The sequence below is a fragment of the Uranotaenia lowii genome, chromosome 3, assembly GCF_029784155.1.
Source record: "Uranotaenia lowii strain MFRU-FL chromosome 3, ASM2978415v1, whole genome shotgun sequence".
In the NCBI taxonomy this organism is placed as follows: Eukaryota; Metazoa; Arthropoda; class Insecta; order Diptera; family Culicidae; genus Uranotaenia; species Uranotaenia lowii.
In genome coordinates, this window is record NC_073693.1 from 244,609,152 (window position 1) to 244,626,441 (window position 17,290).

The 17,290-nt window shown below is 40.6% G+C and overlaps 2 protein-coding genes across 2 annotated transcripts in view; one reads left to right on the forward strand and one right to left on the reverse strand.

The window, feature by feature from the left end:
• Positions 1 to 51: 51 nt before the first annotated feature.
• Positions 52 to 17,290, reverse strand: part of LOC129752972 (rabankyrin-5) — a 60,138-nt gene continuing 42,899 nt past the window's right edge. The window contains exons 4-7 of the mRNA XM_055748762.1: positions 3,337 to 3,471; positions 3,029 to 3,267; positions 806 to 2,968; positions 52 to 677 (exon numbers count right to left, since the gene is read on the reverse strand). Of these exons, the coding sequence (XP_055604737.1) occupies positions 545 to 677; positions 806 to 2,968; positions 3,029 to 3,267; positions 3,337 to 3,471 (2,670 nt within the window). The 3' untranslated portion in view covers positions 52 to 544. The remainder of the gene's footprint in view (positions 678 to 805; positions 2,969 to 3,028; positions 3,268 to 3,336; positions 3,472 to 17,290) is intronic.
• LOC129752973 (uncharacterized) overlaps positions 7,335 to 17,290 on the forward strand; it is a 40,359-nt gene continuing 30,403 nt past the window's right edge. The window contains exon 1 of the mRNA XM_055748763.1: positions 7,335 to 8,912. Within this exon, the coding sequence (XP_055604738.1) occupies positions 8,861 to 8,912 (52 nt within the window). The 5' untranslated portion in view covers positions 7,335 to 8,860. The remainder of the gene's footprint in view (positions 8,913 to 17,290) is intronic.

The following is a 17,290-nucleotide window of genomic DNA, read 5'->3' on the forward strand; positions in this document are numbered from 1 at the left end:
AAAAAAAACTAGTATCTTATTTACAGTTATAAGCAAAACTAATAAGTCAAATCAAGTTGTTAGATGTTTTTTTTTATTGCTCCAAAAATGAAAAATACAAAAATAAACACGAATCTTTATTTCAGATTTGCAGTACAGACTAAAAGCGGTTATAATAATCTTAGAGTAATACTTTACATGCTTGAATAACATAATCTTTAACTATGTTTATAATTTCCTAATATATAAATCGTAAATAAATCTTTGAAAGAAACATCCAATTTAATATGTCGGTTGAGTCAATCTAAACTTTAGCACATTTTGTCAGTTGGTCTACAACTCTTAAATAGGTATGCGATTGAAAAGTAGGTGATTTGTTTATTACTTTTTAATAATGTGTTGCTTTTTGAAGCATTGCGACAAACGTAAAGTAACGTATGATATCAGCTTAATATCATATCTAACACAAAATTTTTATTTTTTTTTTCCTGTTAATTCTGCTAGGATTCCAAAAGCAGAAATTTTGTTGTTTATTTTGTGTGTCAATCGTCCCCAACGTTAAACTCTACACTCCGCTGCCCACTTGCAGAACCTCGAAACAAACACAGCACACCCGGACCGGTTTGTTCATACTGAATTTGATGATCGGTACGTCGTTGTTAGAACATTTGCTGCACAGGATGCGACCACAGTGACGACTGTTTGCAATAAAATCAAAATGTACATGCATTAAATATCAATGAGATAAACTATTGAATCAAAATTTCAAATTTCGAAAGTTCAGCCCATGTATCATAATAGGCAGTAGTTAAAATGCATGACTTACCAGTGATGTTTTCTCATGGTGATGGTGAATTTAGTGCCACATTCCTGGCACAGTTCGGAGGTGGCCCACGGGGATTCTTGGGGTAGTTCGTCCAACAAGCGATGCAACAGCTGGTTGGTGGCCAGTTTGAAGTTGAATATGGTCAAACCTTCCTTGTTTTCCGCGCCCAGACAAGCGCCGCTTTTAACAAGGATTCGACACAGCTGAGCTTGCCCTCTCATGTAGGCTAACAGTAGAGGGGTGTTGCCTTGTAGATCAGGAGCGTTGATGGGGTATTTAGGCATGCATTCTAAAAACAGTTCTAGGATTCCGGCAGCTGTATTATCTTTGCCATACCGACAAAGCTCGTGGAGAGGGTTACGGCCTTTGAGATTGACGATTTCGGCATTGAGTTCGGATTCCGTCAGTAGTTCACGTACCACTGCAATGTGACCTTCCCGAACAGCAATATGTAGTGCGTTATTACCATCGCCATCGACTGCGTCAAAGTCTCCGCCATTCTGAAGCAGGGCTGATACTGCGGCCACGTTTCCACGCTCGGATGCAACATGCAATGCAGTTTTCTGGGTAGCATCACGATCATTCAATCTAGCGCCAGCTAGGATGAGATTTCTTATAAGCATTTCTTTTTCAGAAGCAGCAGCAAGATGAAGTGGAGGCGTCTGATTAACGTCGTGAACTCTGGAGTTTACATCCACGTGGATCGAAAGAAGAAACAGTACCGACTCTAGGTCATCTCTCATAATGGCCAAATGTAAAAAGTTACGGCCTCGTTGGTCCATTTGTTCCGCAGCATTGGGTAGTCTTTCGAGAATGTTTTGAGCAGCTTTGTTGTTTCGATACTGAAGAGCTGCTGCAAATGGAGTATTACCAGACTTGTCTCGAATTTTAAGATCAATTCCTGGGTGACACAGCAAAATGCCAATGATTTCTTCGTGATGATTTTCAATCGCGATATGAAGTGGAGTTTTAAGGTCGCAATTAACCGCATTGACATTAGCTCCATGGTCAATCAGTGTGTGCAGAACATTCCTTAACCCCCATTGGCAGCATAAATGCAACGGCGAAGCTTTATCTTTTGCTTCATCTCCACCTTCCCCTTGAGCTCCGGGCTGTCGAGGAGAGTCCAAATCGCAGCCACTTCTTATCAGGAATTGTGCTGCTTGCTCTTTGTTCTCATCAATGGCACGATGGAGTAACGTTTGTAGACAACCATCCGGACCAGCTCCCCAACAATCTGTATCTACTCCATGTTTTACCAAAACCGAAGCTATCTCGAACTGTTCGGATTGGAGGGCACACCAAAGTGGACAATCTCCCTTATTATCTGGTGCACTAAAGGAAACACCGCGAATACAAAGTGCGTCTACAACATCTGGGAGGCGACAGTGAATGGCTAGTTGTAACGGTGATTCTTGATCTGCAGTCAGCGCATTCATGTCCGCTCCTTGGTTGAGCAGAAAAACGGCAGTTTTCGAATCTTCCTTCAATATAGCCTGATGAAGAAGGGTCATATCTTGACCATTACGTGCATTGACATCTGCCCCTCCTTTGATCAGAAGTGGAACCAAGTCATTGTAACCTAAAGCCAGCGATAAGCTCAGGGGAGAATCTCCCATTGCATTCTTCAAATTGAAATCAATTGCTTCGAGTTGCTTAGAATAGTTCTCCTTGTGATTGATAAATGCGGATATAACATCAAGCTGATTGAATTCTACAGCAAAGTGTACAGCACTTTTAAGCTCCGTTACATTTGATTGTAAATTCGGAGAAGCGCCTTTCTCCAATAAAGCCTTCACGAGTTCAGGTAGTCCATTGGCTGACGCTAGATGTAGAACAGTTAGTCCGGACTTGTTAACGTGGTTCAAGTTTGCATATTCTGCAAAGAACACGCCTGCATCCTGTAAACGTTGCTTGGTCAGTGTGTGCAGCAGGCTATCTCCAGTATCAGCTGCAATCATATTTGGTTCAGCTCCTCGTTCTATCAAACGGCGTGCAAGATCAAACGGTGGCCCATCGGTATGAGGAGGCATAAGCGCAAAGTGCAAGGCACATTTCTCGTCCAAAGTTCGGATGTTAGTGTCCAGGTTAAGAACGGTATTGCTGAGAAGTTCTTCGACCATATCCACGTGTTGAGAAGTAATGGCGATATGCAGTGGAGTGCTTGAATAAACAGTTAAGTTTACTAAATAAAATTACTAGAATAAGACAAAAACAACTTACTATCCTCTCATATTTTGAAGATTGGTATCGGCTCCAAGTTTTAACAGTTGTTTACCAATGCTCAACATATCCCGGAATGTTTCCGAATCGGTGCTCTTTTCCGCGTAGGTACACACGAGGTGTAGCGCTGTATCAGCTGTATCACGTGCAATCAGGTTCACGTTACAATTCTTGTCCAGTAAGAATTTGGCTGTGAAACCGTCCCCTCGTTTGACGGCGTCTATAAGTAGAGGACATCCCTGTGAAAGGAGAAAATGATATTACAAAAATATGTCCAAACGTTGCGTTATTTGATCGATCGAACTTACATCCGACGTTAAAGCGTTGATATCGGCTTTCCCCGTTTCCAAAAGTGTTTGCGCTATAGCTGTACTGCGACCCATAAGAGCTAATCCCAGTGGAAGCTGACCTTGCGGTGACAAACTGTTGACGATTTCGTTGAGCTGCAGAACAAGTAACAATTGATTTTAAACACACATTGTTTGTAGTTTGAAAACATTTTCTATAGACTTCAGATGGAAGATAGCCAGAAGAAATGTCTTAACTCGTATTGACTGAATAAAGGTCAGAGGAATCATTACCCTATACACACAAGATTGCATTTATTCCGCTCGGGACCATGACTCTCCGAACTACAGGAAAAGTGCTCACTGGCTTATCGCCGGCGTAGTCAATGGCGTAGAGGAGCCACTCCCAACTCCCAAGCTACCGGAGAAGTGGAAGGAGGGGGTAATAAGCCAAATCTACAAGAAGGGCGACCTGAACGATTACTGCCGCCTACAAAGTGCTGTCCCGAATCCTACTCCGTTGCCTAACGCCACAAGCAAACAAATTCGTGGGAAGTTATCAGGCCGGCTTCATGCAGGGACGGTCTACGACGGACCAGATCTTCACATAAAGCCCATCGACTTCAAAGCCGCATACGATACGATCGACCGTGACGAGCTATGGAAAATAATGGTCAAGAACGGCTTTTCCGGGAAGCTGACCAAAATGATCAAGGCGACGATGGTTGGATTGGGTTAATGATTGATACGTCCAAGATGAAGCATATCCTGGCCTGCGGATCCGAGACCGACCGAACCACTTATTCAGTAATAACAAGGTCACGATCTACGGCGAATGAAGTCGTGCCTACTATTCACTCTACAAGCAACTGCATTCAAGAAGATTGAGCCTTCACACGAAGTGTAACCTTTTCATGACGCTCATTAGACCAATTGTTCATAGTCACAGTCACAGCTTCACACCTCATGACGCTGACGGATTTCAATCCTGATGGCAATCTTAGGCCGATGACATAGTGAGAGCGATGCGGTGCGAATTAGCGAACGCGGCCAATGCGAACTCGAGCGGCGGAACAAATTGACATCTGCTTCATCGCGTTGAGTATGTCAGGTATAAGCGATTCACATACATTTTCATCAAATGTGGTTCACCGCATTGAATCGCATTCGCCGATTCGCATCGCATCGCATTCACTATGTCATCGGCCTTAGTGTGTGAAGTGCAGATGGATATTGAAACTCAGATGGATATCCAAAGATCCACAAGCTCGTGGTGGCTCAGTCTAGCCACGGCAGCAAGTGAAGATGTTATCTCCGGATCGGAGTGGAGATCTTTTATTTCGGAACTACGCGTCGGACGATTGGCACGTGGCCATTGCTGGATATTCAAGTGAGTAAGTAAGGTCCAAAGCTAGTGGGCATTATTGTTTGTTTTGATTATGGAAGTTGTGACCCTGTACAACGATTGCAAATGTACGCGAAAAGAACTTCCAGGGCAGCTACCAGATTGGATCAACTTCAGAACTCCAAGATGGAATTTAGGGTGTATGTATATACAGGAGTATACGTGAGCCGATCCATTATTGGCCCCATTGACCTAGGTTAGCTGGGAAGACACGGATAGTTGCCACATTGCGAACCAAATGCGAGATATCTCGTTTTTTCGCTCGTCGAATGTGCTACCCTTAGAAGCATAACTCAAATGTTGTATGTATGTATGTATGTATGTATGTATGGTTCCCCCATCGGTAGCAACGTCCAGCCTATGTCTGTGTGGCTTGGCCTTCAAATTGCTTCTCGGGCTTCAACGGCCGATAGTTCGTCGAGGGAAGGCATCCAATCTTCAGAGACCTACAATGGTTGGCAATCCACTCCGCTTGCAATAGTCTCTTCAGATTAACCCCAGATGCATTCCCTCTGAAATATATGATTATTTATACAATGAAACACATCTTACCTGTTGCCAACTTATGGGATTCGAACCCAAATTTTTTTCTTCCCGATACCGGGAATCGAACCCAGTACGCCTGGGTTACCAGACTCGCGCCAGCCTATCCGCTAGACCACATCAGCGCTTCCTTAGAAGCATAACTCAAATGTTCTATATTTAATCATTAAACACCCCTGTTTAATGACCCCTATCAGCTTCGCTTGATAGAGCCACCTTCCCTCTACTGTGGAAGGAAGTTTACATGTTCCCGGTACATTAAAAAAGGAGATAGGAGAGATGTTGTCAATTACCGTGGAATCTCTGCCTTATGTTCGATTGCCAAACTATTTGAATTGGTGGTTTGGATCCTTTTTTCACGTCCTGCAAAAATAACATCTCCAATTATCAGCACGAATTCACGCCCAAACGCTTTACTACAAGTAACTTGCTAACGTTCACTTCTTTTCTGCATGAAAGTTGTGCTGCCAAATCTCAAACTGATGCAATCTATACCGATCTGTCTGCTGCATTCTCATGAACCATGAGATTGCCATCGGAAAACTCGAACGCTTAGGATTCTGTGGTACTCTACTCTGCTGGTTTCGCAGTTACTTAACTGGTCGTAAATTGATTGTTCGAACGGGTGACACCTTTTCCAGGCAGTGCCCCAAGGTAGCCATTTAGGACCGATTATTTTCCTAATTTATTTCAACGACGTGGGGACTCCTCGACGTCCCCAAACTTTGCTACGCTGATGACCTAAAACTATTTTACACCATAAACGACCGGAATTCAAGGCACACACCAACTACGTGATTGACAAAGCATCCAGAAGTCTCGGTTTCATTTTTAGAATGGAGAAGGACTTCAAGGACGTGTATTGCCTGAAAAGCTTATAGTGCAGCATTGTCTGGTGTCAGCTGTCTGGTGTCAGCTGTCTGGTGTCCCTACTACCAGAACGGTGTCGATCGGCTCGAGGCCATTCAGCGGCGATTCCGATATACCTTTAGACACCTGAATTGGCAAGACCCTTTTCGCTTGCCTAGCTACGGAAATCGATGCCGCCTAATAGATATCGATACCCTTCAAGCCCGCAGACAAGCAATACGTGCCTCATTTGTCGCTGACCTTCTGACATCGCGAATCGACTGTCTCATGTTACTGGAGGCTTTCCACTTAGTGTACGACCCCGTGGACTTAGAAATCAGGATCTTCAATTGTACATTCCCATTCGAATGAACAATTACGGAGCTAACAGCGCTCTCATCGATGCAATGAGATCGTTCAACCGTTTTTCGGAGCATTTTGACTTCGACGTCTCGAGGGATATGTTCCGAAGAAAAGTGATTAGGGCCTTGAGCACCTCATAGTTAGATTTAAATGTTTTGTTTTTAACTTTAATTTTAAGTTATCATTTGGATCAACATGTGACCCGTTGATCAGAAATAAATAACAAATAAACTATCTTCGACCAAATGGAACACAAAACTTGTCGTAACTCGAGACAGCTAAAGTTGTGGAGCTTGGTTCGGTGTTTCTCGGATTATATTTTTTCGCGGTCCGTAATGTGCTTAAATTCCTTCGTCAAATTTACCACTTGGGTAAATAAAACAAATTTAAAAAATAGACCCACATTTTCAATTCACGAAAATAGATAGTGCATGTTTGTAAATTTTAATATTTTATTGAAATTTGCGAATGTTTTAAAAGGTACCTAATGCATCAAGCAAAAATTTCGAAGAGCAGTGTATTTTTCTTCGGGTTGTCCGATCAGGGTAGTTGACCAGAATACTAACTCAGACGGTTTGCTTTCATAGCCCTGGTCGACAGAAAAGATAAATGGATGATGGTTTTTTTTACTCTCCACTGCACACCCAACGTAGAGCTAGAGGCCAGTTGTTTTCCGCTCTCTGTTATTTTCTTAGCTTTCTGTCTATAGTTGATTTTTTTCAATGTGTGCCCATTTATTACAGAAAGAGAGTAAAGGAGTGCAACATGTAAAGTGTGGTGCCGTTCCTCGATACGACCACCGCCTGGGGAAGAATCTGAGTCTGGTTTGGGGAGCTGAACTAAGCTCGACTTTTCAGTTTTTCTTCATGTTCGTTCGTTAAAGTCGCGACGGTTTCGATTGACGACGGACGGTTTGCCGGTCGACGCAGCATTCGAATGCGTTTAGTGCCAAGCTAGCACCCGAAACGATAACACACACCACTTGTTGCTACTAACTAAACGCTCTAGACTTGACCAATCGACCAAACGACCAACTGACCGAACTCCTTTGAAATAGGACGTTTGCGTACTTCGGAAAGGAAGGAACAACAATAGAGGTGCGGTGACCCCTTTCGGATTTGTTGTTGTTGTTTTGTTTTTTGTTCTTTGATAAGACCGAGTAACATCGCAGTTAATTGAAGTTCGAAGAAGTGAAAAATCAAACTCGCAAACGGTCAGGTCAGTGTTTTCAATTGTTGTTGTTGTGAGCGAAAAACGCTTGTGAGTAATCGGAAACTGTGAGCATACACCCCCACACGAGCGCACTTGCTGCTAGGCGTAAGGATTTGGCGTGCGCCTGGCGAATCGTGATTCAGAAACCAATCTAGATGATCGCCGTTCGTTTATAGTCATATCGAGTTCTAAGATTCTGCCAAAACGTTCCAACGACGATATAATGAGTGATCGGGAAGCACTGAATTGAGATTTTCTGCTAACCGTGTTGTGGTTGGTGTTCGAACTTTGGTGCCAGTCATAAGCGACTTGAAGTTGTTCAGCGCGTCGAAAGTTGAAGCACAACGAGAGGTCGCGCGGGAGAAAGGTACAGCAGAGGCCCAGAAAGTCAACAAACCGCAAAGGTTGACTCTTACAGAAGAAGAAAGTTCAAAGTTGTTGGAGCAATCTTGGGGCACGTAAATCGAGTGAAAGAAAGAAAGCTGCTGTCGTGTATTTTTCTTTCGCTTCCATATTAATTCAAGCGCAATCGAAAAAAGCGACTTCAAAATCGATGCGTAGCCCGGAGTGATACAAAAAAAAAAAAAACGTCGACCACACCAAACTGTCTGACCTTGATATCAGTCGTTGTGTGTCGTTTTATTTGGACGACTGATAGATGATATTTATTTTTGGGACAACGATGTCGTTACGTCGACTGGCTGTCGTTGATTAATTTTTTTCCAGCTGCATTTTATTGGTTGTTGGGTTAACGTTTAAATTTGGAAGCTCCGATTCAAAGCTGCTTTATCCATTAATTGGATACAGCGTGCGCGCCTTAATGAATCAAACTGTTGTCGAAAGGAACAAGTGAATCTTACGCGATTTTGATCCAATAAACTCATTCGCACTCCGGCACAAGTGGTTCAAGTGTGCTCTTCCTGGACAAAGGAAACGTCTGTTTGGCATGTGCTAATCTGGCCCAGACGTCAAGCAAGACTCTGCAGCAGCAGCAGCATCCAACGTCAAGACAAGATAGACTGAAAGCTGACTTCTCTCCTCGGTGGTTGTGTGATTAACGGGAATAAACCGGTGCAGCGCTTCGTCAGCGTTTTCTCCAGAAAAGAGAGCTCCAATTGGCTTCAGGGAAACTGCCAAACACATCGTTCAGCGAGGAGTGCAACACGTGGCTCAATGGATAGCAAAAGGGTGCTGCTTAGTACGGTGCTGCTGGTGCTGATCCTAGGTAAATAAATATTCTTCGTTCTGTCTCCATATGCTCGTCACAGCTCGAAACAGCTGATCAATTTTCAACGTCACTGTGTGGTCTAGTGTGTTAGTTTGTTCGTTAGCTGGAAGACATGTGCCTGACTTTCGGTTCCAGATGGAGTTGTTGTTCTAACAGAACAAGGAAATCGAAGTGAATCATCAAAACAGGCTGTCAATGATGAACTTTGTTTAGAAAACCGTTGCGTGTGTAGAAAAAGAGATTTAAGAAATATATATACAGAGTGGCTGGAGCCAGCAATTTCAGTTTGTCATTCGTCAAGCCAACAAAACTTAGGACAGCAGTGCACTCTAGTGTTTTCTATTGTGCATTATAATGTGTTGTATTTTTTCGAAGTATTTACATCTAAATAAAACTGATAGAAATGCCCTAACATATCCTGTATGTGGCTGGAAGATTAAAAGTTTTGCCAGCGCAAAAGTTTCCGTTCTAGAAAAGGGGACACTCATATAAATTTAGCTTAAAAAACGACACAATTCGATCGATTTCAGGTGAATTTAATGAAAATGATTTGACAAAAGAAGTTGATTTATAATGCGAACTTACTACTCTCGCTCTTAAAACGGGAGCTCTAATATAAAATTCAAAGAAAAAAAAACGACCAACTTTATGTGATATTGATGAAATTTGGATGGATTTTGGAATTTCACAAACCAAGATTATTTATTTTAATGTACTCCCGCTTAAAAAAGGAGGTTCCTACCGAAATTCATATGAGATCCGACACAAATCGAACGAATTTCGAGTGACTTTCAAAACTCTGAAAAGGCATAATTTTTTGAGTTAAATAAATCTTTGATAACGGATGAGCCAACAAACCTACATAAAAACAAAACTGATACTTATCTTAATCAAGGAATCAGACATTTCCTAGATATTCTTGTTTCAGAGATGCTATGCTTTAAAAATATTAAATTCTATAATTCGTAAAAATTCGGATCACAACTGTGTGGGGAACCAATGTGTGAGTGAGTTCAACCGTGTATCTTCTCTAAACTAGCCGCCAGTAGCTCATTCTTTACTGTCCTTTTGATTCCCAATTTTTGCTTATTCATTGCAGTCATACTTACTCGTGAGCTTCAATATTTCATTGCGGTCCTCCTAACTCCTCCTCGTCTTTGGGAGAAGTGGCTTGAATTTAGCTCCACTCCCAGGGGCTTTTCCCTGCTCACAAAAAAAATCTTTAATTTTTCATTGCGGTCCTCCCAACGCGCAATTTTTTGTTTATTTGGGGTTCACCCAACTCGCACTCTCTATTAATCTATTGCGGTCCTCCCAACTCGCAACCTTTTACTTTGCATTGCGGTCCTCTCAACTCGCAATTTTTATATTTGCCTTTGCAGTCCTAGGTCGAAATCTTCCTATTTGCTACTGCGGTCCTCCCAACTCGCAATCTTCTTAATTCCTTCTGATCTAAGATTTATTTTTCAAATATTTGATCGTTCCAACACACTTCCGATTTTCGTTTTCTGCTTACCATCTTTTTTTTATTCTTTTTTTCTAACTAACTTGATAGCAGATAGCAACACCTAAACCAATCTTCGCGTTACCTGTCTGACTGCCGCGTCCTAAATGAGTTACTGATGGCTAGTTTAGAGAGGATACACGGTTGAACTCACTCACACATTGGTACCCCACACAACATCTATTACTAACATCACCAAAGAACGGCTTTGAATATTTGATATTGAAGATTTTAATTCATTTAACAATTTTGTTGAGCCGTTTCAAATAAAGAAACTACAATTTTGTAGAAGATTATAAACTATTTCATTTAAATTTTTAAAATATAGAAGAATATTAAAGAAGATATTTCTAAAACTCAGCAGACCAAGTATAGGTCCAAATGATGGCTTAAAATAAAAATAAAAATTACACAAAATTTACATTTAACTACCAATTTCTCAATCTACTTAAACTTTTCTTCGGAAAACATCCCTCGAAACGTCGAAGTCGAAGAGCTCGTAAAAGCGGTTGAACGTTTTCATAACACCGATGAGAGCACGATTACCTCCGTAGTTGTTCAATCGAATGGGAACATACAATTGAAGGTCCTGGTTTCTCAGCCCATGGGGTCTTACACTAAGAGGAATAGCTTCCAGTGTCCACAGTCCACTAGAGCAGTGGTCGGCAACCTTTTGAGTCAGAAGAGCCAAAAACTTCAAATTTTCGAAATTTCAGAGTTTGAAATAGCCACAATATAGATTAATTGTATCTATCTGGTTTTAATAAAAAAAAATCAAAATATAAAAATGATCAATGAACATTAGGTTTAAGAAAATAATTTTAACCCCATTAGAGTTTTTTTTTCAAACTCTTGGATTGTTCTTTTCTATCTGTTTCTGATTACCATTAAGTACATAGATTTTCATCTGGATTGTCATCTTTTTTAAAATTTGATACGTTGGCAAATATAGAGTCAAAAAAGTTTAAAATCCATATTAAGCTTAAATGAATACTTTGCATTATGTTAAAGTGGAAATTTGAACATATTTCGAAAGCAGATTAATTATAATTTTTTCGGCAAAGAAAAGCTATTAAAATGAGAAAGTAAAGGAAAATAAATGTTCTTACAATTATCAAGCTTTTTTAAATCATTCCCCGGATTAAGCTTATCCTTTCCAAAATCCAGAAGTATGAGGTGAAATTCAACTAAAATTTATGTAGTCGAAAATTTCAATCTTCAAAAATTATGCTCCAAACAACTGATATAATTTTCAAAATTCATGACATAAATCGAACGTGTCTTCAGAATTTTATGCAGCTGGAAAAGTAAAAAATCTTATTTTATGTCACATGTGATTCTTCAGTATTGTACGTCCAACTGAATGAAAAATGAAATTCAATACATATTATTCATCAATGCTTGCTAAACCTGCCGCTGCTTGTATAACTCTGTAATAATGTGATTTTGTAGCTTTCATAGGAAATTCGTGATAAATTATAAAGAAACATTTGATTTTAACTGACAAATCAGTTTAAGGACACTTTAAAAGTTTCAAAAATAAAATTGATAAAAATACGGTACGGTGATATAATCTTAATCGAAATTGAGAAAAATATTACCGTTACTGAAACTTCGTTCAAAACTTATGTCCTTTTGGTTTGGTTCAAAAACTTAAAGGTTTGCATTTCTTTTTTCAGTACAGACAATTTATTTATAAAAAAACTGCATTGGGGTATGAAGGTCACTGAAGTTACTAAGTCAACTAAGTATTTAGCATGTGATTTAGTTTTCAAATAGGTTTTCAGAATTGAAAATTTCAGTTTTTTTGTATCGTTTATTTTTAGAGGGATTAACCTCGTAAGCACCCTCGTGAAAATTTCTTTAATTTTCAATGCTGATTCGAGTTTGAAAAGCTGTCCAAATTTAATTTGTTAAACTTGATTCTTAGTTTTGGAATTCTGTATTTGAATTACATGTATCTATTCACCTTTTTAAGCCGTTATTTAATGAGAAGGTTTTCCAGAATTTTTCTGAACGTATCCAGGCCGGCGAATCCGGGCATTAGATTTTAAAATTTTAAATTCAAACCCAGGCAATATCCGGGTAAATCTAGTCATAATCTAGATATTTTCCATAAAAAGGCAAGAGAAAAACTAAAAAAAGACACACGAAAATGAAATTTACATAGGCACATTAGCGGCGTTCAAAACACATCTCACAATTTCAAAAAATTTCATGCGAATTTAGTTCGCTAAACCAAGATGAAAATTTGGAATTTCGTAAAAATTGTGAATAATCCTGGAAAAAAACCGGGCCATTTTCCTCGATATCTGGTTAACGTTAGTTTTTGGCATCTTCCAATTTTTTCGTTGAAAATCTGGACCAGCCCCTGATAAACCAGGCAATCTGGAATGCTTATGAGATATACAATACATAAAATACATGTACGTCTCGGTGGTCGAGTGGTCTGCGTGGTAAGACGGTAATCGCTAGTCCACTGATGGCATGGGTTCGATTCCCATCTCGGTACTGGGTTTTAAATGTTAATCTTAAGTTGTCCACGCCATTTATTCAGTCTGTAAAGCCTAAATCGGCTAAGACGGTGTATGTCTTTAAAAAAAAAATCGATATTCAGATACAATAAAATTTTCGTTTCCGATTCAAATAAGTATGATTTAATTAAGGTGATTTTTCCCATATTTTTATGTGTTAAGGCGCAGAGCTGTAAACATTTTTCGAAATGGTTGATTATTTCTAACCAGATTTAGAAAATTTCAACAGATTAATTTTCAAACAAGGCAAAATAGTGTTGCGAGTGTTTAGAATGTCAAATTTGATGAGAGTTACGTTGTATGCTGACAACACAGAGGCTGTCTAAAAACTACTTTTTTGTAAATAATAAACTTTAATTTTGCTGTATTTGCGTTCGATTGATTCAAAAATATATACACCTTTTTGTTTGATTTTAGTTTTTGTTTTTTCTTTGCATTTACGGTTAATGATAAATAAAATCTTGATCTCTATTCTGATGCTTCAAAAACAGTTAAAAACAAAAAAGTAAATTTAGGCGTCTAAGTAAAATTAGGCGTCGAGCCGCAGCTTTACATCAAAAGAGCCACAGGTTGCCGACCTATGCACTAGAGGAATAAGGAAGAGGATAATAAAAATTCGAGGCTTCTAGAAGCTTTATCGACGACGTAGACGTAGTTCGTATGTGTTTTGAACTTCAGCTGACGGTCGAGTATTACGTCCAGATAATTGATGTGGTCCACCCACGCCATGGACTCATTTTCTAAAAAAAAAGGCTGCCGTCTTCGTGTAAAACTGATTATTGCACATTTACTGCGTTTCAAAGGCAGGCAGTTGATGTTACACCAATTTGCAAATAGATTGAACTGGGTTTCGCAGGAAATCAATGTCGTCCTGGTTCATTATGTAAAACAGTTTGAGATCATCAGCATAACAAAGTTTCGAGCCGTACAGGAGTGAGAGCACATCGTTAAAATAGATTAAGAAGATAATCGGTCCTAGGTGACTACCATGGGGCACACCGCCCAAGTAACCATAAGCATTAAGCCATAACCCTTAATCAGCATTAAATCAGCATTTCTAATGCAAGTTAGCATTATATCAACATTCATAATGCTTTTTAGTTTTATATAAGCATTATTAATGCATAGAAGCAATAACAAAAATTAGCACTAATGATAGCACTATATGCACATATAGAGCTACAATTATTTTTTATTTTTTTTATTTACATAGTATTCCGTCTTACGACATAACTTGACGAACATAATTCCTAAAATTCACTCGGTCCATGGCAACCGTTCTCCAATTTCTCGGGCACCCCACGTTCGCCAGATCACGCTCCACTTGGTCTAACCACCTCGCTCGTTGCGCCCCTGCTCGTCTTGTTCCTACCGGATTCGTGGCGAACACCTGTTTTGCAGGACAGTCATCCGGCATTCTCGCAACATGTCCCGCCCAGCGTATCCGGCCAGCCTTCACCACCTTCTGGATACTGGGTTCGCCGTAGAGTCGCGCGAGCTCGTGGTTCATCCTTCGCCTCCACATTCCGTTCTCCTGTACGCCGCCAAAGATGGTTCTTAACACTCGTCGCTCGAATACTCCGAGTGTACGCAGGTCCTCCTCGAGCAATATCCATGTCTCGTGCCCGTAGAGAACAACCGGTCTAATAAGCGTCGTATACAGGTTACACTTCGTGCGAGGGCTAAGTCTTCTCGACCGCAGTTGCTTGTGGAGTCCATAGTAGGCACGACTTCTGCTGATAATTCGCCTCCGGATCTCACGGCTGGTGTCATTGTCTGCGGTCACCAGTGAGCCGAGATAGATAAAGTCTTCGACTATCTCCAGCTCGTCTCCGTCGATCGTGACCTTGTTATTACTGGACAAGCGGGTTCGGTCGGTCTCGGATCCGCAGGCCAGCATGTACTTCGTCTTGGACGTATTAATCATCAACTCAATCCTTCCTGCTTCGCGTTTCAGTTTGCGGTAGATCTCCTCCACCGCCGCAGATGATCTGCCGACTATATCAATGTCATCGGCAAAGCAGATAAGGCGTCGTACACAAATTACGTAACGCAAAAAATCTTGAATTTATACCTCCTCCCCCCCCCCCTATGTAACAATAAGTAACGTTTGATAAGACCCCCTTCTCTTATAGAGGAAACAACAGGATTCGGAGTGTTCAACGAAATCTTCAACGCCTCATACAGTCTTCAGTCACCATGTTCTGTGTACATCGCAGAGTTAGCTGCTATTCATTGCGCTCTGGATAGTATTGCATCACGACCAGTTGAACACTACTATATTATAACTGATAGCCTCAGCTCTGTTGAAGCGATCCGATCTATAAGACCTGGAAAGTTCACGCCGTACTTCCTCGAAAAGATACGAGATATATTGACTACATTATCAAGACGTTGCTCTTTCATCATCTTTGTCTGGGTCCCCTCACATTGCTCAATAGTAGGCAATGAGAGGGCAGATTCCCTTGCAAAGGTGGGTGCAATGGAAGGTAACATTTACCAGCGTGAAATCGTATTCAACGAATTCTACTTCTTGGCTCGGAGAAACGCTCTTGTCAACTGGCAGCGCAGATGGTACGAGGATGAGTTGGGTCGGTGGCTCCACTCGATTATCCCGAAGGTAAGCCTTAAACCCTGGTTTGATAGATTGAATCTGAGTCGGGATTTTATTCGTTTATTTTCCCGTCTCATGTCCAATCATTATTCCTTGAATGCGGTACTCTATCGTATAAATATTGCTGGCAGCAATTTATGCGATTGCGGCCTAGGATACCAAGACATCGAGCATATTGTTTGGTCGTGTGAGGACCACCTTGTCGCCAGAGCGAATTTCATAGATTCCCTTCGGGCCCGAGGAAAACAACCTGACGTTCCAGTGAGGGATGTGTTAGCTGTGATGGATTTGGACTACATGTTCGAAATATATCTTTTCCTAAAAGCTATTGATCTTCAGCTGTAATTCTTTTTATTTTCATATTTCCCTTTCTATCCTTCTTTCTCTTCTAAACAAGTGTTAAGCTAAGCATACCAATTGTAAAAATGCAAAACGAGTTTGGCTCCTTAAAGCCTAGAGGTATGAGCCGTTTCAAATAAAGAATTTACAAAAAAAAAAAAGACCCCCTTCTATAGTTACGTAACGCAAAATACCCCCCCCCCCCTCCCCCCATATTCAATTTAGAAATTAGAAGTAAAAGTACACAAAAGTTTACTTGATGCATTTTTATTCTGAAACGTTCTTATACTACAGTAAAAAATATCAAAAGAAAAAAAATTGAAAAACAGCATCTGTCCAATTTCGGGGAGTTGTTCAGAAATCACTTGTTGCTGCGTATCCGGATTTTCTTTTTATTTGTTCCAGATAAGCACCGCCTCATCCTGACACTTCTTCTTGCTGCGCTCTGGATTAGCTTTAACGATAGCATTGTAGAGGTGTTGAAACAGGTCGCTTTTATCCATTTTGTGGTCTTCTGGAAACTGTATTAACATTGAATGAGATGCAATTAATGACGCGATAATATTATAACAAAGAAACTCACTTCTTTCTATTTGAGGAAATTGCACACAGTTCGTTACACTGCACATAAACACTGAATGAGCTGCAGTCGATGACGTGACAGTAAAATAAACAAAACAGCAAAGCTCACTTCGTTTCATTCGCGCAGTGCGCACACAAACACATAAACGGTTTTTCTGAATCAAACTTTATTTACAAAATACTTAACCACCATTGACGCTTTCGAACGTAGATTTCCTCGCCTAAAAAAGAAAATAACAATTCTTTTCTTTATGTTTTTTTTTTCATTAATTTGTTACGTAACTGAACCAAGTACCCCCCTCCCCCCTATGTAACAGCAAGTAACGCAGACTCAACCCCCCTCCCCCCCCCTACATGCGTTACGTAATTTGTGTACGACGCCTAAGTTGACTGGATCTGTTGAAAATCGTGCCCCGCATTTCGCCCACCGCTCGTCGAATAACACCTTCTAGCACCACGTTGAACATCATGCAGGATAGACCATCACCTTGTCGAAGCCCCCTGCGCGATTTCGGTAGTTCTCACAGTCCAATTTGCCGCCCTAGAGCTACTATATAAAGTTAACAAGCATTAAGACTGTAGCACTAGAACTTCCTGTTAATGCTTATATAAAGCTTTTATAAATCATAGAAACGTCAAACCCGCGAATGTAAACAAGAGTGATTTTCTCATTTGCTGCGTGCGTAAGCAAGACAGCAAACGAAAACAATCTGAGCGGACAGTTGCAGTTGTCTTCTCCCAAAATTTTCCAACAAATTTCCAAACCTTCTCTTGCATACAATGTTTATGAAGTTGTGTGACC